The 21,866-nt window shown below is 36.4% G+C and overlaps 2 protein-coding genes across 3 annotated transcripts; one reads left to right on the top strand and one right to left on the bottom strand.

Moving 5' to 3' along the window:
- Positions 1-692: 692 nt before the first annotated feature.
- Positions 693-19,948, bottom strand: mul1b (mitochondrial E3 ubiquitin protein ligase 1b). Of its 2 annotated transcripts, none has more exons than XM_044119759.1 (5): positions 19,865-19,948; positions 4,755-4,900; positions 4,572-4,659; positions 4,369-4,489; positions 693-3,411 (listed from the first exon to the last, which is right to left on the bottom strand). In XM_044119759.1, the coding sequence occupies exons 2-5, from the start codon at positions 4,872-4,874 to the stop codon at positions 2,682-2,684; spliced, it is 1,059 nt and encodes a 352-aa protein (XP_043975694.1). In that variant the 5' UTR covers positions 4,875-4,900; positions 19,865-19,948; the 3' UTR covers positions 693-2,681. The 2 variants fall into 2 exon arrangements, with proteins under 2 accessions (XP_043975694.1, XP_043975684.1); XM_044119749.1 differs by lacking the exon at positions 19,865-19,948 and adding an exon at positions 6,103-6,203.
- Positions 17,051-19,143, top strand: fam43b (family with sequence similarity 43 member B). The gene has a single exon (XM_044119771.1). It carries the CDS (start codon positions 17,196-17,198, stop codon positions 18,180-18,182), a length of 987 nt encoding a protein of 328 aa, XP_043975706.1. The 5' UTR covers positions 17,051-17,195; the 3' UTR covers positions 18,183-19,143.
- Positions 19,949-21,866: the final 1,918 nt, after the last annotated feature.

The raw sequence follows: 21,866 nt of genomic DNA, 5'->3' as shown, positions 1-21,866 counted from the left end.
CCAACATCCCCCTCTCCTGGTAGAAATCAAGTGTCTCCTCATTTGACAAGAACGCTTATAAGAAAAGTTTATTCAAAACCAGACTTGCTTTTAATGATGTCTCAGTTGCCAATACAGTGGAGTGCTTTACTGTTTAATTTCAGGCTTTTATGTGTTTTTTTTTTACAACCTGTAATTGAAGTCAATGAATGCTAGTCAGGATTTGTGGATTTTGAGTGTCTTTGTGGTAGTTGTAGATTGTAGCTCACAATTATCCTCTCCAAAAAATCGTCATGGTATGACCGCAATCTCATTTCTTCTCTGCACTGTGATGAAGAAGACGTGACCTCAAGTATGAGTGGAAGAGCGCAAGTTAGGTGAATGCTGGTTGGTCAGAAAGGCCTGAGCCGTCACACTTCCAAACCAAATGTCGAGAGGCTCTTATCTCTCAAAAGCAAATAAGAGCAAAAACAATCAACAGTAAAATTACCATAGAATCCTTAAAAATAGCAATAACGCTGCAGGAGCATCTGTCAAATTTCCTGCTTCTGTAGGAATGATGTTACCATTGTGAAACATTGTGTTTTACTTGTTGAAAGATTGAAAAAAGAGAATATCAAAGATTGGTTTTAAAGTTGATTTTATTAGCATAGTTTTGTCTTGAACATAGACAAAACTAACCCAACCATGTAGCATATCTTCTTTGTTATGGATGTCACTGATGTACATGAATACATGGAGTGGATATAAAACGTACAATAAATAATTTCACAATTTCCTTTAAACCTTTACCATGACGGATTATTAAGGCCACAATAATAAAATAAAAAATTACAAGAATAAAGTTGTATGAAAATAAAATCAAATAACATGACAATAAAGTCATAATATCACATTTTAGTAATAATTTGACTTCATTCTCATAATATTAGGAATATTGAATTTGTACTTGAAATATTATAATTTTGTCTTCAACATTATGATTTTACTCTCATATTATTGCAACTTTATTCTCGTATCATTGTGTTATTTGTAATATTACAAATTTATTTTAATAATTTTTTTTTTCTTAACATGATCCTTTCCAGCCTTAGAAATCCAACTTACAAATGTACTGACAGGGGCAATAAAAAAGCTGCAACAACCTGGTTGCCCAAAAAGGCAAACTGTTCAACTACTGCCTTGTTAAAGCCCTCTTTATTCCATTTCAAAACATGTTTGTGCTTTTAAAACGGTCTATGACCTTGACCTAATCTACCTGCCAGAGCTGCTGCATCAATACACACCCTCCTGAGTGTGCTGAAGACAACGTGTAAACTTATAGAAGGCCGTGATTTTGCTGCAGCATCTCTAAATAAAGGAATGACCTTCCTTTGGACAGGCCGTCTGATTTTAAATCCTTAAAACCAATCTCTTCTCCCTGGCCTTTGAAACGATCAGAGATGTTGACTTTTATTTTTTTATAATTATTTAATTTAGTTTTTGTCTTGACTGAGAGTATAACTGTTGTATTTATTTAAAAAAAGACGGTTTTCTGATTTTATTGCTTATTGCAGAATGAGGTTGTTGCAGATCCTATTGTGTACAGCACTTTGGTCTTACGGATATTTAAAGTGTTCTATAAATAAAGGTGGTATGGTACAGTATTTGAAGACTAAAATAGTTCCGATTGAAAGCAAGCAAAAAATTTTTTATTAAAATCGTAAAAGTGAAACTGGTCAAGAAGAGTTTTGTTCAACATGTTAAATCAAATGTCCGTTTTCTCTGTCATGAGGAGTAGGTCAATAAAACAAAGTAACATCCAAGCCCTGAATGTGCTATGGTCTAATTAAGCTAACCATTACACTATACCCACAGTAAAACATGGAAGTGGCAGCATCATGCTGGGGAGTGATTTTTTTTTCAGATAAAACTGTAGATTTTAAATCCAAGTGGTTGGAATTATGAACAGCTCCAGGATTGGAGTTTAAGCAGATATTAAAGTTATTAATTACTGAAAAAAAATAAATAAATTTTGGAATTACGGTAGACTGAGCCCAGAAGTTGACAGGAAATCTGCAGTTTTATCAGAATCAGAATTCCTTTTAATGTCATTGTGCACAAATAAAGCACGATGACATTTAAATAAACATCAATGTCCCAGTTTGAACGTGTAACTAGTTACACATTTGAACAATTGAGTAGGTAAATTTGCCAATAATAGGTGGCTCCTACCAGTAAAGACTAAAGCACTTCAACCAGGACTAGTTGAAGGAACCATGTTACTACAACTTACATTTTTGCGTTTCCCGCAAACAGTAATTTTTCCCAACTTAAAAAGAGTTGAGTGAACGTTTATGAAGATGACATCCAAAATAGTCAGTATCACAGTAACTTTAACGAGAGTAAAAGAGTGAGAGGTGCTGACCTAACATAAGGCTTTAATGACTACAAGAGTAAAGTCCCTCCAGTGTAAAGTCCTCTATGCTGCTTTTAACAGGTTGTTGTGGAAGTGAGGCCAAGAATCGGATCAATATTTGTAAGCCTGAGCGCAAAGAGCTTCAATTTTCTCTCTCCAGATGACACCATTTTTTAATCAATACGAATTAGCTGACAAATTTGATTTCAACATTCGACTGCAGTTCAGCGTAGGTGAGTTGTCACCATCGTTGCTCGTGTAAAGCGCCCTTTTCGAGCCTGAGAAATTCAGACAAACTGCGAATTTAGCTGTTGTAAAGAGGCACCACTCTGTCGATTGTCACCCTGCAGATGGGGCATTTCTTTGGCTCCGGCAGGGCCTTGTGGCAGGGGCCGCAGGCACACACGTGACCGCACTCCAAAAACACTAAAGAGCGTTCGCGGCTCAGACACACGACGCAGCTGGTGGGGAGGACACTGCTCTCTTCTATCTGGAGCTCACGCATGAGCCTCTTCTGCTGCTCCTTGAACTCCTCCATGACACGCCGCCGCTTCTTACTCTCCCGGCAGCGAACGTACCACTTCCACAGCATGTAGAGGAGCGTGGTACAGGCGGCAAGCCCGAACACGTAGGACAGGATCCTCCACACCTTCCCGGCATTCACCTGTTTCCTTAGCAGGAACTCGTAGTTCTGCCGGGTGAGGAAGTAACAAAAGCCCTGCTTGGGCGGCTGCAGCTTAATCAGGTCGTTGTCCAGCACCAGCTCGCCCACGCCCGTCACGCTGTCGCCCAAGCGCAGCATCTCTTCCAATTCGTGGATCCCTTTGGGCTGCTCTCCGCTGATGAATTGGCTGACGAAGTTGAACAGGGACTGGTTTGTGGGGTGGAAGTTCTCGTAGGTGGTCTCCAGGTCCAGCTCTGCCGCGTCTAAGGGACGCATAACCCGCACCGTGGTGGAGATGTTTTCGTCGTAAGACCCGAGCGCGAACGGGACGGTGTTGGTGCGCTGGTGGATGACTTTCTCTGTGCTATTCCTGTTTGGAAATATAGTTAATCATCTCAACTTGATTTAAATTAAGTCAACTTAATTGTTTACCCTGAAAAAAAAAAGTATTTTTATAGTAGTAGAATATATTAGCAGTATGTTAGTACACTTGAAATAAGACAAAATTACATAAAAAGAACATTTTCAGTAAGAAAAAAACTTGTTTAAAGTCAATAATTCCTAAATATTGAAGAAAAAGTACGAGTTATAAGTGAAATAACCGACCAGTGGAACAGGACATTAGTCCCATATTATATGTTAAAATGTCTCTTTCTACTGGCAGATTATGTCACTTATTACTAGTACCAGTATGGGTAAAGCAGCTCTTATTGATATCTGATGCTGAACATTGACTAATTAGACACTAAATCTAAGCTGTCAGTGGTGGAAAACTGCTGCTAGAACCATTATGGAATAAGTATTTTTATACAAAGAGAAGTAGCTTCTTGTAAGTTGACTTTTCAATTGTATTTTTTGGGTCAGTTTTGTTTTTGTCCACATGAATTTATCAAAGATAAAAATAAATAACTTCCTTTTCCCCAAGGCCCAGTAGAAATAAGACAGGAAGCAATCTGTGACATTTGGATGGCGGCATTTGCAGATTTGCTTACATGCCGTTCAATGTGTTGCAGCTAATAAGCGATCCAGCGACAAACTGATGCCAGGAGTGCCCTTTCCCTTCTCCCTGATGAATGTCTGATGAGGTACATCACAAAAATGTGGACTCTGTAAATCTTGTGTGGCAAGCTGCTATCTGCGTCAGTATCACCATCTGTTCTGACTGCGATACTACACTGACGTTACCACCTTATGCAAGATCTGAATAGTTGTATGAAGTCATTCTCCATCTGCTTGCATGTCAAATTCTGATGATGGTGCTTGGACTAGAAAAGCCAGAAAAGCAGGAAACAAGCAAAAATGTAGATCTTATCTTCAAACGACTCACCATAAGTGAGTGGTGCGATTCCACACCATCTTCTCCTCTTTCAGAGTCAGCCTCTCAATGACTCCTTTGCAGTCATCAACAAACTGGCTGTTCAGAGTGTCCTTCACTGATCTCACCAAACCTGTGGCACATAACCACTCTTAGTAAAGCAGGGAGGTGAAATTTATTTATTGTTTTCAGGCTTTAAAGAATGCTTTGCAAACCTTCTATGACGGCATATGGGATGCATCTTCCAGGGGTTTCAGACAGGATGGCTTTTAAATCCTGATCAATTGAGACTTTTTTAGCTTCCTGCATTAAAAAAACAAGCAATACGAAAATTTATCAAATCTTGCATGAGATTAATTAATACATTTGCCATTTTGCGCCTAGAAAACATGTCTCACCTTTAAACGAGTAGCAGCTTTAGCTCTGCTTCTGTAAATGGAATAAAACACGGCAGTGAGTGCAGAGCTGGTGGCTAAAACCACCATCTCCGCCACTGAAGATTTTCCACTCGACTCCATCCTAGGATCTGATTCATTTAGGACCACTTTGGGAGAAAGATGGGAAAAAGAATTATTCAATTAATTTCTATTTTGAAGTAGTTCCTTTTACTTTTATGTTGTAGCTCAACTCTCCAACATTTCAGAAAAACATAGTAGCTAAATTCTTTCTTGTCTTTATAATGCGATGAAATGAAATATGCCTAAAGTAAGATAAATATTTAAACACTAAATAATTAAGCAAATCCCATGTTTAGTGGGAATGAACTACCAATCCCTTTTATACCAGTCAAACAAGAGTTTTTAGTTTGCAGTCATATCTAACCACTGGAAAAAGAAAGCATTTTCTTTCCAAACTCCAGTCTTTACATATAAGAAAATAATTTAATTTATCTGGTATTAACAAGGTTCTTAATATATTTAAATCTAACCTAAAATGATCTAAGTGTACAACAACATACAACAAATCCAAATCTGTCAATACCTATTAAAACAAAAATGTTCTTTGTGAAATTTGGATTTAATGGCATTTAGAACCACTTTACACAACAAGAATTACAAACGACTTTTAAATTACTATATAGTTCTCTTATATTGTTGGAAAACAACTTAGATCTTGTTTTGACAATGCAGTTGATAAAACGTCATGATCATTTTTTTTGGAAATCAAAGTCGTGTATTTTTCCTATGACAATATAAACATTAGCAAATATTCAAGAATACTATAAACAAACAAGAAGAAAAATGTCAGAGGTTTATTATTAATTGTAAGAATGGAAACATATTTGAAATGCATACTTCTGTATTTTAAATTTTCAAAATTACGTGTAATTAAAATTTCACCAACGACTACATTATCAAATTCAAAACCACCTACACCTAGCTCTTGAAGCCAGTCAATATCATAACACACATAACCTTCAAAACAGGAAGTTAGCTTCGCTTAACACAGAGACGATTCATTATCGTCAATCGAACTACTGCAGCGACTTTAGCCTATTTAATAAATGCTATTTAGTCTGTAGCCTCCAAACCTTGTCAGTTTTTTACAGTTATTAGCAATTTGAACATAATTGGCTATTGGTAACCATTATTAGCAAACAAACTAGCTAACACTTTTCTACCTAAGCATACTTGCTGACATAAAACATAACAGTTTGCTAACTATGTTTGGACTACAAAGGAGAAAACGGTTTACGCCGTGTTAATAAAGTTAATAATGACTTAATGGATAACAGATAGTCCGAACCTTTGTTCCCCTTTGTTGACAGGAGCAGCTTTTGACCAGTTCAGCACAGTTGAATACTTGCAATTCTGCTGTTAGCCAGCAGAGGTCAGTAAAAAACCGTTGAAAAAGAAAAACAAACCTGTGACCAGAAACTGTTCTAAATGAAATTATGCAAAAATGTTTCGAATTACTTCAATATGTCTGTTATGTCATAGCAAAAATCTCCTTTTATTTCTGAAGAAAAAGTTGTGATATTTACATTAAAGTTGGTTTTGCCCAGATTTCTAATACCTTTAAATATACAAATTTCTCACTCTTTATTCCTATCATTTGGTTGTATGTTGTGATCATTTTTGTAAAATTGTAGAACATGAATTACACAGATGTTTCAATAAATTTGAAAGTCATAAATCATTTAATTTATTTAATTAATTCAATTCTAAAAATTACTATATACAATCAAACATGAATCAGTATACTACGGAGATTCCTAAACTGATGATGTATTGCAAACATTTGCTTTTGTTAATTTTGACAATTAAAATTATATTTCTAATACAAGTAGTTGTGTTATAGCTGCACTACAAACCACACAATCATAGAAAAGATGGCTTACCAGGCAGTTACTGACACCTTTTTCAAGAGGGATAAGCCACAGAATGTCAATGCTAAGGAAGGTAACTTGCAAATTGAGTCAAATTTAGAGAGCTGAGTGGAAGGAACCACTTGTTAAGAAAAGAGACATTTCTAAATTTCACCATATTTCATCTCCAGCTTTGACTCTCCTCAGACTTATATTTCTTTCTGTCCACGAAATATGCTTTTATGTAAACTAAAAATGAACAATTAGATTTCCTTTTGTTTATAAAAGACAATTAAATAAACAACAACTAATAATAAAAAAAGCCACAAAAAAATGTTTTGAAGAGCCTGGTGTGCTTTCTTCCTACAGTTGGTTGTTTTTCATTTTTTCTCTTTGAGCAAGCATCAAGTTGCATTTGCCTCTGCAGAGAACAATGTTAGTGCCTGATCTGATAAAATTAGGACAGATTTTTATTCATTAAAACGCAGCTCCACACCTTGGAGCTACCTAGAGAGAAGCAGGTCTTTCCTGCCCTGAGATGACCCTTTGACTGCAACTGTATATTAATGTCTGAATCTAATCTTACTGATGACTTTGGGTTCAGCTCTAAACCATTCCACTTTCACAAGTAGGCTCTTGAAAAGGAAACCAAAATATCTGCATTGTATGAGGAGTCAGATTTAAAAAAAAAAAAATTCATGCAAAATCCATTATTTTCAGAATCAAACATTTTCCTGGTTTTATTTTCAAGTAGGGTTTTTTTTTCTAGATGGTTGCTTGCTAGGAGGCAGTCACATGATGACTGCATGATGTCATCAGATTAGTACCAGGTGTTTTGTGTCAAATTGTGTATTGTATTTTTGTTTACAAGTTTGTTTATTTATTTCTGTTATTGTTGTTGTTGTTATTATTCTTATTCTTATTATTTTGTATACTTTAAGAGTTTATTTGAGTTGGAAGTAATTGTTTAGTTCTTGATTGTTTGGAGTGTCTGTGGGCGGAGCCTGTGGCTTTAAAAGCAGGGCTCTGTTCCACAGGCTGGCAGTCTGTGCTTAGACTCACGCTGGAGGTGAGACTGTTGACCCAAAGCCGGATAAAATCCTCTAAAAACAATCTCCGACTTGGACTAGTCATTATGCTTGACTAAATCATAAGAGAACCCCGTCACAGTGTTGTTGTTTCCAACATCTGATCTCAGATTTGATTACTTGTCTTGATTACTTGGGCCTGTCTAAAGTGACCCATTTTTGCCTGGAATATGATTAAACACAGTAATCAGATTACCTGAGACTGAACTGCAGAACAAATGAACAACTATTTTCACTCAATATAATGTAATATCATGAAACAGAGTTTGAGGTTTCACAAAAACAAAACAGTGAAGATTCGAAGTACTTCTTTTTCAGTTATATTTATTTATATGTTTTTACTAAATGCAAAATTAAGTTTCTAATTGATTATTTTGTTTATTGAGGTGAAAAAATCTAGAAGAGGTTGCAAAGCTATTCTTGAGGTTTTAGAACTGCAACAAACCACAGTCACACAGAGGAAACATAGAGCAGTGGTGAATCTTCCCAGTAGTGGCTGGCCTACGAAAAATACTCCATGTATGACTCAGTGACTTATTATAATTTATAATTCAGGAAACATGTCTAGTTGTTTCACTTTAAATATTGGCTTTAAACAAGATATTTCTTGCTGAAAAGCCACATATAAGTCAGTTTTGTCTAATTTCAAGAGTACTCAGATATTTGTAAGAGAAAATAGGCCAAAAATACTTTGTAAAATTTTATGTTTTTGTAGTGTAAAGAAAAAAGCATCAGCCAAAACACCCAAAAACTTTTGAAGGTTTAGTTAAAGTCTGTTTTTAAGTCCTGGTAATATGCAGTAACCTTTCCTTTTAAAGGTTTGTGTGTGCTCAAAATGCCTGGAGTGTGATTAAATTCAAGCAGTCCTACAAACAAAACTGGGCCAAAATTAATCTTTTTTCAAATTACAGTATGACTTTTTCACACAAGGTTATTATGGTTTGGATAGCTTTTTTCCCTTAATAAACAAAGCTGTATGTATCTGAAGTCAGAAGTTGCTTGATGATCTAAAGCATGAGTGACACAAACGGAAGAAATCTCTAAAGTGTTAGGATCCTGAGTTGTTTAGTTATTTTGGAGTATGATTCATTTATCCTACTTTGATTATTCTGTCTTCCTTAGTCTGTCTTATCCCTGCCTTCCTTTAGTTCAGTTCTTCTTAGTGTTACTAATTATGTTCATTCCTTGTTTCTAATAATTCTTAGTTACTCTAGTTTAATTATGTTCATTTAGTAATGTTGTTCTTTAGTGTTAGAATTATTCCTGGCATATAGGGGGACATGCTTTTGATGATTTGGTGTGTTCATGTCTGGGGACATTCTGACATGTATCTGACCATTTTAAAGATAAACATTATATACTATTTTTAATTTCATACCAATATATTTATGCCAGAGTGGTTGCATTTTTCTTGCATGTTATTAGTAAATATGCTATATGAATATCCTGATCCATTTAAAAGTGATCTTCTGTGTATCTGCTGGGTAATTAGGAGCTGATTGGGTGCAGAGGCATGAAATGAATCCTGATTCTGTTCTGTGTTTTTATGATATAGATAAAACTGAAGTATTTTTTTAGAAATGCAAAGTCTGATCAACTCCTACATACTTCAGTGTATACTTGTCATGTTCTCAACAGTTCTTTAAAAATATAGTGAAATAAAAATCTGCCAAAGCAAAGTCTACATGCTAAAACAGTTTGACATAATCAACCTGACATGTGAGTAATGAAGCCAGTGTGTGAAGGTGAGTCTGGCTTTTTCCACCTTGTTTTCAGCATAAAAAAGAACAGAAATATCCTGCAGGCTTCTGTTGAGGGTTAGTCATGCTCTTTTGTGGCTAGTGCACCCTTTGCAAATCCTGTCCTCCTTTCTAAAGAGGAAAACCTTCTATTTCCTCTCTTCTTTGTCTGTAACCAAATTCAACAGTATGACACATTTCCAAATGGCTTTCAGACAGTTACATACGGAAGCTAAAGCTTTTTGTGAGATGGAGACTGAATGTGTTGTCTTGGTTTTGGAAAAACTGACAGAATCTCCTTCGACTGCTTCAGCAAAGCCTGATGGTTTGCTTGCATGAGAAACATCCATATCAAAATAAATGTTTTCATGTAAAGGAAATATTCAAAATTTAAAACAAGCAGAGCTAAATTTACCAGAAGGTATTAGAAAATTGATGAGAACACAAATTCAGCTAAATACATGCTGATCCTTTAAACCACTTGTCAAAGTCATGGCTCGGGGGCCAAATCCGGCCCACCATGACGTTTTATGTGGCCCTCCAAATTCCAAAGAGACACATGAATAGAACCTTCAATATAACAGTTGTGTGTTTTTATCAGTCAAATCAAACCTGTTTTTATCTGTATACTGCCAAATTACATAAATCATTTTCTCCAGTTTTTTGCAGAAATTCACTCAAAATCAACAGATGTCTGCCTTTTTTCACTGGCATGTAACGTGGCACCATAAAATCTATGATTTTGACTGCAAAAAAAAAAAATCACAAAGACCTGCAGGTTTCCTGGAGGGACTGATCAATGTTAAAAGATGTTCAGTATTATTTAACTTGAACAGGAACTCGTCGAATGCAGAAACGGCTATTTATTAATATTTCAATAGTTTAATGAGTTTCAAAACATTTTGCCACAACTGGCCCTTGAGGACATCCATGATCATTATGTGGAACAAAATGAAATTGAGTTTGATTCCCATGCTTCTTATGCTTTTTGGAGGCTGCAAAATGCTTTAGCTTGGGTGGAGGTTTGCCTTCCAGAATTTTTTTTTTTCTGGAAAAAAATGCAAATCCTCCCATCATTTCCCTTCATTTTGTTTCACTATCAGCTTTTTTTTTTTTACCCTTAATATTCAAAACTATTTTTTGCAAGCCACTTTTCATCTTCGAGGTCTTTGCATCCAATACTGGAGCAACAAGCCAGCAGAAAATCTGCAGTAGATTTAGATGACTCATAAACTTTGATTCAATGAGGGAGACGGAGAAGAACTGCAGTGGTAATGAGAGCGACATCAGTGTGCAGTGACTTCTACCAGGACAGCCAATCTTAATCTCATAAATACTGAATTATTTCTAATTCCAGATGGGTGCATGATTTAGATCTAGATAAACTGCTGCTAATTAACATGCATCACTTTATCTGGGGTAATGGACTTATTTGTTCCCTGTCCTGTACATTTACTGCAGCACGGTGTTTTCCCAACTGTATAAAACAGGAATAGAGGAGGGGGAAGTCGACCTGCAGGTCTTCTGTGACTATTCGGCTTTCCTGATTAAGGACAGGAATGAAGCTTCTGTGTATAATGTTTGTCCCCCTCCCTGGTAATTAAACTATGATTCACTTGATCTGCATTACCTTCCCAGCTTCTATACTAAAGTATTGGATTCTACAGTAAATGGACTTTGATAAAATTGATTTTCATCTTCTTGAGGTTCATAGTTATTCTTTTTGTAAACAAAGAAAAATTCTACACTCTATATATTGCTATGAAACATTCCCATACGTTTCAGCAATGTCACTTTTGATGTGATGTGGGCGCTATGTCGATGGCACAAATCTGATATATAACATGCACAGTAGTCCTCTGTCATCATTTGTTCTCTGAGCCGGCCTTTTCCACTGCTGCCCCACCATAAATCAACCATCTAAGAGACGGGGCCCCTCTCTGCCAGGCCCTTCTCATTGATTACTCTGTGCTGGGTAAGTGTAGCGTGATGAGGAGAGAGCCCAATTCAATTAGGTCTCCTTCGAGACAGAAATATGTAGCGTATGTTGCCCTGGATAAAAACAATCCCTCTGAGCTCAATGTGAAGGAACTAAGGATAAGGAGGAAGACTTAGGGGAAGATGACACAGAGATAAAAGTAATTGGTCTACACAAACACCTCGGGCTGCTTCTGGAGGGTGAGAACTGATGTACATTTTCAGGAAATGAAAGGTAAAGCAAAGGCTGCAAAAACGGAGGACACAGCAGAATCCACAATTTATCAATCAGCTGTTTAAATTTAATTATCTGGAAGTATGACAGAATACAATTTTTGCCTCTTTAGGAATAAGTTTTGCTGTTGATTCTGTTAGACTCTCATTTATACACATTAACACATTTTAGTGTTGTATTGCACAGCAATTTGACTAAACCTGTTCTTAATAAGGTACAGCCATCATGTTTGTGAAATATCTCTAGTTAGCTGCACAAACATTACTTCTGGTGCATTCTTGTCTCTCTAAGAATGAAAAACTATATGTGCCCTTATGTTTCCGTAGTATTAATAACTCAGGGGTTGTGGAGAACTGCAAAATGCAGCTTGCATCCTAATTCCTACTTTCACAGTTGCTTTCCTTAGCACTTGAATAAGCTAAAAGAGCAGCATAATGCAAAAGTAAGCATGCTGCTCTGGAGAGAGTGCAGACAAATGATATTCGACTTCTGAAGCAGCACTAAAACGATCTTTGGGGATGGAGGTAACTGATTCCGTCTGCATTTTGACAAAGGTACTGTCTCTTTGTGAGTATAAAAACAGTCTCTGAGTGTTTTTTTATTATTATTTCATTTTATCTTGGATCTCTTGCCTGACTGGTGGACTTAAGTTTGATCATCTCTAGTCTTCAGAGCAGGGATGGTTTGAAACAGAAAAATATTTTATTTTATAAATATTTCAGAAGTGGTGGTGTAAAGTGAGTTTTTAAAAAAATAGTCCCAAATGTTTTCTGCCATTTATTACACCTTTTTGCTTTTTATCAGAAAATATTTGACTAGAACATTATTTCATACTTTTTAGATTTTAACTCCAAACCATCCCAAGATATCTAGACAATGATTCTTAAACTAGGCATGTGTGCATGGAATCTCAACTATTTAATGCTTTGCAGTATTGTTTTCTTTCTTCATGAACATTTTGGCCAAACCAATGAGAGTTGAGCATTTACATCACAATGCAGGAAATTTTAAGGTTGTCACCTTGAGACAAGATGACTGCTAAAGTCAGAACCAAAATAAGAAAAGCAACCAAAGTCGACAGAATCATAAAATACTGTTATTATAACGTGAACTTGTTTTAGGCAAATAATTCCTTAATATTGATGAAACAGAAAGACAAATTATTCAAATGTACAGAAATATAGCACAAAACCAGTCAGTAAGTGTTCTGTTGTCACAGTGGGTTGATGTTTTGTAACAGACGACGTAAATCTGACTTTTTTTAAACTTTGAATAGATCTTCCATTGTGGCTCTTTAGCCTGACTTCCTGTACCATTGCTTTTAAATGAGTTTTGTCTTATTTCAAATGTACTATCACCTACAAATGTTGTTTGATCTTGTGATCTAAAGGATGATATTGCTTCATCTAAAACTAGAGAAACCATTTTATTTCCCTCAGTGTTACCATTATTTAGTATATTTTACACACAGTAACTGCAGTCAAATATTCCCTTCTGGGAAGCAGAAGGGAATTGTTCAGATTTACAATGTCGTCTTTCAGCCAAGAAATGTAAAAGCCAACCAACAGTAGTAGTAGTAGTAGCATCAACAGAAAGCAGTGACAGACCTACACATTGCTGTGCTTAGAATAATATGAAAGAAGAAAAAAATCTAGCAATTCACCCTGAATACTCACTCCAAGTGTTAAAATTCTCAATTTTTTTCTGGCTGAGACATTAAAATGTGTGCCAGTTGAAGAGTCCGGATTTGTAACATCCAATTTGTTTGAAGAATCTCTTGCATGGAATGATCATTAAGATGAGACAATGCTAAATGTGACCTTTTGTTGTGATAAAGGCCAAACTATAATGGATTTTTTTTTTTTTCAGTTTAGCATCTCAGAGTTTCAGCTGATTTATAGATTTATTTGTGTGAACATTTTCAAAACATCTATCGTAGTCTTTTCACTTTCACATTGTGTCCATAATCCATATGGAACAGTAATTACCTCCATTCTATCATACCCATAAATTAGGTTTGGTCACAAAGCCTTTAATTGCACATGTTCTTATTAGAAAATAAGTTCATGGCAAAGATGCTGAAAACAGAGCTTACTTGACATTGTCCTTGAAGTAGATTTTCTTTTTCTTTTTAAGAATTCACAGCTCCTACCAGGGTTAGAGAAAGAGAAAATACTTTTGTAGTGTAGAGCTATTTAATTTTTCTTTCAGCAGAGACCTTGATACTAAGTCCATACTGCCTGGCACAGCTTACTGACATCAATGTTCTCTGCCTGGATTTGCAAAACAAATAACTAACAACCTCCCTCTGGCAAAGTACTTCAGTGATCAATATGGCTCAGGTGATCACTTATTCAGGAGTTGTGGAAAAAATATTAGTCTTTTTTAAAAGGAATACATACTGGATCTGCATCTATCAAACAAGGAAAACTAAAAAGAATGCTAAATCTAAAACAGCTTAAATAAAACATGGAATCTAAGCAAAAAAATAGGGAATAATTTTGATCCTAGAAAACTTTAAAGTTTGGAGAGATTCTCTAAAACACAAAATTGTCCCTCCAAATGAACATTATTTAACACATTAGAAGGTTTTAATGTTTATATAGTTGTGGACTTCATGATCAAAAACATATATTGGCTATGCAGTATATATAATAAGAATTAAATTGATTTTACAAATCTTTTTTTTATTATTTTTCTGCTGTATTTTGCAGGTAAACTCAGAACCTCATCCTTTGCACCTCTCTTGAGTGAGACGGAGCACAGGCACAAGGGGAGGGACGCAGCAGACGACATACTCAGTTCTAGTTGGATATGCTAGTTTAATGCAGGTCAGTGAAACACGCTTCTTTGCAGCTGAGTGGCTAGAGAATGTTTTAAAGGAAATTACTCATTTTTCTGATGACACTAGGTAAAATGTCTTTTTTTTCTGGAAAACTATGTCATTAGTTTTCCAGAACTAATGACATAGTTCATGTCTTGGTCAAGACATGGATCATGTCTTGACCAAGACATGATCCATCCATCATGTCTTGGTCAAGACATGATGGATGGATGTTTGACAGTGTGAATAAAAGCATTTTCACATTTACAGTTTAACAGAAAAGCATTAGGCCTAAACTGTGCAGCCTTAAGAAAACCATTAAGCAGAAAAATTAATTGAAGCACTAAGCAAAGCTTCCATACAAAATTTCATCAGTGCAACATTTCGGAGTGGGCCCACTTTTTTGTTTTTCAGTGTTACTTTCGGATCCAGCATCTAATCAAGCCAGGGGTTGGATGCGTCTGTCTTTTTCACAGTTTCAATTTTCCAGGGAGCAAAAATGTTGGCCTCCGGTGTAATAGAAAAATCTCACATGGTCTGAGTGAAGATTGGCAGACACAACCTATTTTTCTCTGTCAAAGGCTTTATAAAACTGCTTTGCAACTGGAGTGACTCATCTTTCAGGGTCCTGATATTCAGCAGTGATGATTCATCCAAGTTTACATCAATCTGTTGAAAAGGTTTTCAGCAAAAATAGGTAAATGAAGTGAGACATGGATCAAGACTTCTCCAGTGTAGCTTATAAGATTTTTTAATTTGCAAAATCTGATGAACCAATACGTTTTAATAACATTTCAACACTAGGACTGGGTGTACAGAAGTTGAGGAAAGTAATAACTTTAATGATTCTTGTTATGAGCAACTTAATTGGTGTGCCAGTAGAAACAAATCCAATAAGCAATAATGGGAAGTAGTATCCAATATTCTGAGTTAATATTTCAAACTAAACAGCTGCTTGGGACCCTTACACCAACACACCTCCAAGAGGATTAGTAATCACAGAAATTGGGTTTAATGTTGTACAATTAGAAAGTTATTGTCATCTAAAAGACAAAAAAATGTTTGTTTAATGATTTTTAACATTTAAGCAACAAAAGTCCTTACAACATTCCCAATTTTATTTTGATGTTTTTTTCTTTTTCTTCCAATAAATATATAATTATATGCATGAAGATTCTTAAACAAAAAGTCCACATGAACTCTGCTTTATAGATTTTATGCTGCATTATTTTTACGTTGCAAAGTTTCCCAGGTTGGTGAAATCTGTTTCGGTGCCAAAAAAAGATTTTACTGCTGAAATTCTTCCAGAACTTTCAGAACACTATTGAAAATAACTTCTGAGATTAAATCACAAAAAAAAATCTGTGCAGAAAGAGACAAAAGTAAAAAGCAAATCACAGTGAAGAAAATTTAAACAGCAGAGAAGAATGTTTGTCAAATGACAGGAAAAACCAATCATTTTTCTTAGAAATTTTATTTGCAAGAAATCTTCACTCAGTGTTCGTTTTCTTGTATTTCAATTACATATTTGAATGGTGAATCAATATTTCCACTTTTTTATTAGAGGGCCACGCAGTGATGCACGCCTTATGTGTGTTATGTGCAATTTCTGAACTTCTTAGCATGAAGTAATGGGACTTTGCAGTTCAAATCTCCTCCACCACAGCAGGTCAAACATATAGCAATAATGATTCATCTCTAGTAGTGGTTGTGAAACAAGTTTGACCTACTGCTGCTGTTCAGCTATTCTTTGGCTCAGAAAAAATATGAACTGTTAGCATTTAGACACTGAATCTATAATTTAGTAATTATATTGCTGAGTCACATTTTTAATACTGACATTAATTAATACGTTACATTACTGCTTGTTCTTGTACATTATCACTTTCCATTTCGCTGGATATGTTTTATACTCATTTGCAACATTAAAGTTTTAGTTAGATGTATATTGCAGATCTAATCAATCATAGACAATATAATGTGAAAGACGTTTTGCTGAGTTGGTTGGGGATCCGCTTCACTGGGAGCAGGATCCCCAAATCAGATTCTGCTGAGGGACCCAATATACTTTCTAACAGGCTTTGGCTTAAATGATTGAATGAGCTGACACTTCTGGTTCTGCATCTAATGTTTTGGACTCTCCTTTAAACTGATACTGCTGATACAACAAGATGTAAGTAAATAATTGTCAAATAACAAAATGATTAAAAAAATATATACTTATCAAGGAAACAACATAAAACTTTCTTCACCAGTCTTGAATAATATAATACAACTGATGAATACTTGTATTTGTAAAAGGCTTAGTGATGCCTCAATTTGGAACTGAGAAGATAAAAAGCACTTTGGTATGAAGGTGTATGAAAGCAAAACAATAAAGCATGGAGAGGGAGATGATGTTGAGAGCTGGTCTAAGACTCCTGCGCTGGTCAGCTCTGCATGATGCAGACTAGAGGAGAGAGAGGAGGAGGAGAGAAAGGAGGAGCGAGAACAGGAACAGACTGCCTGAGCTACACAGCGCTCAGTCTCTTCTCTGAGCTTCGCAGAGCTGCTTGTGTTTGTGCTTTTTTTTACCCTTTCGCCCACAACGCTGTTCAAACATTTTTTTTTGCCTGAACTGACAAGACTTAAAGAAGCAGGCAGAGGGTGTTACTTTTCCTTCTGCATCATGTTACCCTGGAGAAGGAATAAGTTTGTTTTGGTGGAGGATGATGCCAAGACTAAGCCCAAGAGTCTGGGGACAGGGCTGACCTACCACTCCATCCTCTCCTCTCTGCTGCGCTCATGTCCAGACTTGCTCCCTGACTGCCCCTTTGACTGGGTGGGCAGCATCTTTCATACCAAACGGCAGAAGGTGGAACTCAACAAAGAGGAGCCCGTTTACACCGTGCGTTACCTTGGGAGTGTGGTTACCATCACAGCAAAGGGAGACGGCTGTTCCCAGGAGGCGGTGGCCAAGATCTGGGCAAGGAGCAACTATGGGGAGCAGAGTGTCAAGATGAGGTTGACGGTGGGGTCACAGGGCATAAGAATGAGTGCTGACAAATCTGGGAAGAAGAAACCCATCCATCTGTACTCTCTGAACAGAATCACCTACTGCGCAGCCGACCCATGCCGGCCCAAAATCCTGGCTTGGATCTACAGGCACCAGGTGAAAAACATGGCGGTGGTGCTCCGGTGTCACGCTGTGCTGGTCAGCAAGTCAGAGAAAGCTCAAGCGATCGCCCTCAGCCTCTACCAGAACGCCACCTCGGCTTTCAGCGAGTTCAAGCGGCTGAAGCGTCAGAGCGATTTCCGGCACCGCCAGCAGCAGCTGCTGGGCGAGGAAGCAGTACCCCTGATGCCACTTAGGAGGCTGCTGAATGGGCAGTGCCACTACAAACCGCCTGCTGAAAACCCGGGCACCACCACTCGCCTCTGCTCCATCACAGAGGAAGAAGAAGAGGAAGAAGAGGAGGAACAGGACAGCAGAAATAAAAACAACAAAGAGAAAGAGGCAAAGGAGAAGCAGAAGGTCCTGACAACAAACACAGACCCGACTCAGCTACTATCAGAGCTGGACATTGGGGACATCGCCCGACTGGAGCAGTGCCAAATCAACTTTGTCAGCGACAGCAACAACAATACGTTTACATTCATAACCTCTCTTGTGTGACTGTGATGTAGTTTGCGGAAAGCAACTCTCCAGCTCAGTAAGACATTCCTCTCTTTGCCCTCCACCGGCTCCCCACTCAGGCTCCCTCTGTCCACGTCTGTTCAACGTGAAAGTGTTTTTACCAGAAACTTCTCCCACTGTCGGGTGGAGGCGACGGCGCGATTCTTCAGTGGGAGCGATTTTTCTTCCTCCCAGATGGCTCCGAGGTTTGGCTGTAGCAGTTTGGGGAACTGCTTGTTTACACATGAGGGCTAACACACAGACCGACGACAGCACAATGACGAACGAGGACAGCTGTTCACAAGAGCACCAACGATGCTGAGATAGCTGAACATGGGTCTCTTATCTAGGAGAATTTTCTTTTTACTTTTTTTAAGGAAAATTAAAGCAGCGTTTACCAGCAAGGACTTGTCATAGATTTTTCAGGGAGGCTTCTTTGTAAATTTGTAAATTTTTCTATTCTGACTGAAGTATTTATTATGCTTTTACAAATGGTCAAGGACGATTAACAAACAAGGCTATAATTCAGGAGGGAAGCCATTGAGTTGAAATCTATATTCTTGCCGTTTGTTACCATGCATGGACAAGCCTCCCATCCTGTTTTTCGTCTCTGATCCTTTAGCTCTTAAAAATCAACACTGTGATTAAAATTGTATGACCAAGGGAACATCCAGAAATATTCATGCACCACTTTACTGTTTATGTCTTGTATTTTCAACATATCAGTATATCAGTGTTTTTCTGTGACATGGCTTCATCTTTTTTGAGTTTTACAATTTAGTTTGTTTTTCCACGAGCCCTTGCAAAAACGGACACAGACCCTCGACGCTTAACTCAATCTGTTTTCAAAGATTAGCTTTCTTAACTGTGCTCTATGTATGCTACTGTCTCTAGATGCTTTGTAATAAATAAAAGATGAAGCTATTTATTTTCCAAATGCGCTAAATAAAAGTTGCGCTCACTTGGGTGTTTTTCTTGAAGTCTCAGAGGGAGAGTATTTCTAGATTCCATCAAAGAGATTATTCAGATGAATGCAGCAGCTCTGCGTTGTTCTGCTGTGCATTTGCATGTTTGTGATGTTAAATGGACTACCAGCCCTTCAGTGGCACCATAGCGACCCCTATTTTTATGCTTGAATTTAAGATAGGAAAGGATAATGAGCAATGAGTTGAAACCTTAATTACAAACCTCTCTAAAACTAATTTAAGTATAGCTTCCTGTAAAAAAAAAACTGAAAACATTGAGTAAAAGTACCAATGCTTCAGGTTTTCACTCAAGAATTTTCAGCAAAGATTTGTTTAAAAATTTTAAAGTAATATTGACAACATTGTTGCGCCTGTAATAATATTAATTACTAGAGATATATTAATGTACTCTATGATATTTATCTAGCCATTTCATATACTCAGAACAACAAATTAAAAATATTCTTTTTTAAGATAAAGATATTTAGCAAAATTATGAGTTAATTGCTACTTCAGTCACTTAAAGTGAAATAAAATTTCATACAGAGTCAAGTAAAAACTGTTTTTAAGAGATATAAAAATATGGAATAAATATTAACTGAATTTGGTAGAAGCACTTACATACTTATTATGTAATTAGATGGCTAATTAGCCAGACTAGGTTAGCTAGCCTGACCTCTACGTATCGGATGTATTGCTATTGACAGCTTTACTTACAAAAGAGCAATCCCTCAATAGGAGTAATGGGTGCCGTCTTTTAGTTTCAAGCCCATAGCGCTCTGAGAAATGAGAGTGACCTGTCTGGTAGTGCACAAAAACAGGGAAGGGAGGGGCAACTGCTCCGAAAAACTCTGGAACGTTCTCTAGCATTTTATAAAATAAATTTAAACCATAGCACAGAGGGCTAAGAAGGGAAAAAAATAAAATAAATAAATACATCAGTAAATAATTTATTTGACAGTTAATTAATTAAATACGTCATTACATCATTGCAGATAATTAAATAAATGTATATTTTAGTTATTCCATAGTTCCTATTCCTGTAGCGTCACCGGGAAATAATTAAATCAAATTCCAGGGGCGGGGTAATCAACAGTTACTTTAATTATGCATTTATTTATTTATTTAATTTTGTCCTTTTTAATCCTCCATATTACAAGAGAGATTATTTTAATGGTTCTGAAATCATAGTATTTTAAAACCATGACAAACCTTCAGACTGGTCCATGACTTATTTAAACACAACAGCTACATAAGCATTCATTTGACATGAATGCCTATGGCAAATGAATTCTTTGCCATAAGCATATCACTGAATAAAATTCAGTAATTTTATTTTTCATTATTTATCCTTCAAATAATTTCAATTTGACTGAAGTCTTCCTTCGATTAAGTAAAAAATACAAAATAAGCTTGACAGCATTAAACATCATGAAACTCAAGAGTTAAAAAATTCTGTGAAAGGGTTAAGAGAGACATGATGTTGTGACGACTTCCTGAAAGATGAGTTTCAGAAAGAGCAAGAGTTTTTGAGGCGTTTAATTACAAAGTCAGATTTATTTTAAATTAAGTTTGGTATATCAAATATTTTCATACTATAGCAAATAATATATAACAAATGTAACATGATTGTTCTATAAAATGCCAGTAGACTTACTTTGGGCATTTTATAGATACCCCAAAATCACTGTAAATACCCCAAAATGTCTGTTTGTATGGATTCTTCTTATCCATCCTGACTAAGCAAGAGAGAATCTGCACAGAAGAATGGCAGAAAAGCTTAAGAATTATGTTTATTGAAACCTCAAGTTTGTGCCAAAGGTATTTCAACTAACTATGAAATCAAGGCCCCCCCAGTCACCCATTACAAATCTTTATGAAGCCACACCTACTTCACGTCTAACATTATTACTTTAAATATCTCTGCTCCTATGAGCTTTAAAAAGTCAGTGTTTTTTGCCTCTAGAAAAAGAGATGTTGGTGCCAATCTGCCAGTCACTTTCAATCCATGTTAATGTCACTTGATAAATTTCTGTAGGCCTTGTGCTTGCTTTCTATTGCTTAGCTGTGAAGGCAGCAATTAATCAGTGCACTGAAATGTTCGGGGAATGAACATAAAGCACCTGCCTCGGCAGGACGGTTGTCAACCTCTGCGACTGTGCCAAGTGATCCAAAACGGGGACAAAAGGAGCTTCATTCACCCCCAACCTTTTTTATTTCCAACATCATCCATTTTAATGAAGAGGGTCTTTAAGCTGACTTACAGAAATAAAGATGAAATCTGTGCAGTGTATATATGTGAGGTGGATTTGTGCTGTGGTGTTGTGCCCCTGAGGAATTTATTAGCATCAGCAGGAATAAATGAATATTTCATGTCCCATATTTCAATATATCAGCACATATTGCAGGGTAGTAAATACCTAAATTCTGTGAAGTTATTTCAGTCCAACCCAATTTATTTATAAAGCACTTTTAGAAACAACAAATGACTGACCAAAGCATTGTTCTTTATAGCAAATACAGTCTAAATAGATATTAAACACTGGTAGACAACTCCACAAATTTGGTAGAATAATGCATTGAACCTCAGGGACAATAATTTAATTGGTGACTATTAATGCAAATTCATCATTTTCAAATTGTGAAAATGATAAATTTGTAATTTTCCTCAAACAATTACCACAAATTTGACCGATCACTTTAACATTTAGCATATTTT

The sequence above is a fragment of the Gambusia affinis genome, linkage group LG01 (assembly GCF_019740435.1).
Source record: "Gambusia affinis linkage group LG01, SWU_Gaff_1.0, whole genome shotgun sequence".
Lineage (NCBI taxonomy): Eukaryota > Metazoa > Chordata > Actinopteri > Cyprinodontiformes > Poeciliidae > Gambusia > Gambusia affinis.
This window is presented reverse-complemented; position numbering and strand designations above follow the sequence as displayed.

Bases quoted from the DNA above. Each gene is read 5' to 3' on its own strand.
- mul1b (XM_044119759.1), bottom strand. From the start codon at position 4,874: ATGGAGTCGAGTGGAAAATCTTCAGTGGCGGAGATGGTGGTTTTAGCC. The intron at 4,490-4,571 runs GTTTGCAAAGCA...TATGTGCCACAG, and splicing joins CCCATATGCCGTCATAGAAG to GTTTGGTGAGATCAGTGAAG. The intron at 3,412-4,368 runs GTGAGTCGTTTG...ATTTCCAAACAG, and splicing joins AATCGCACCACTCACTTATG to GAATAGCACAGAGAAAGTCA.
- fam43b (XM_044119771.1), top strand. From the start codon at position 17,196: ATGTTACCCTGGAGAAGGAATAAGTTTGTTTTGGTGGAGGATGATGCC.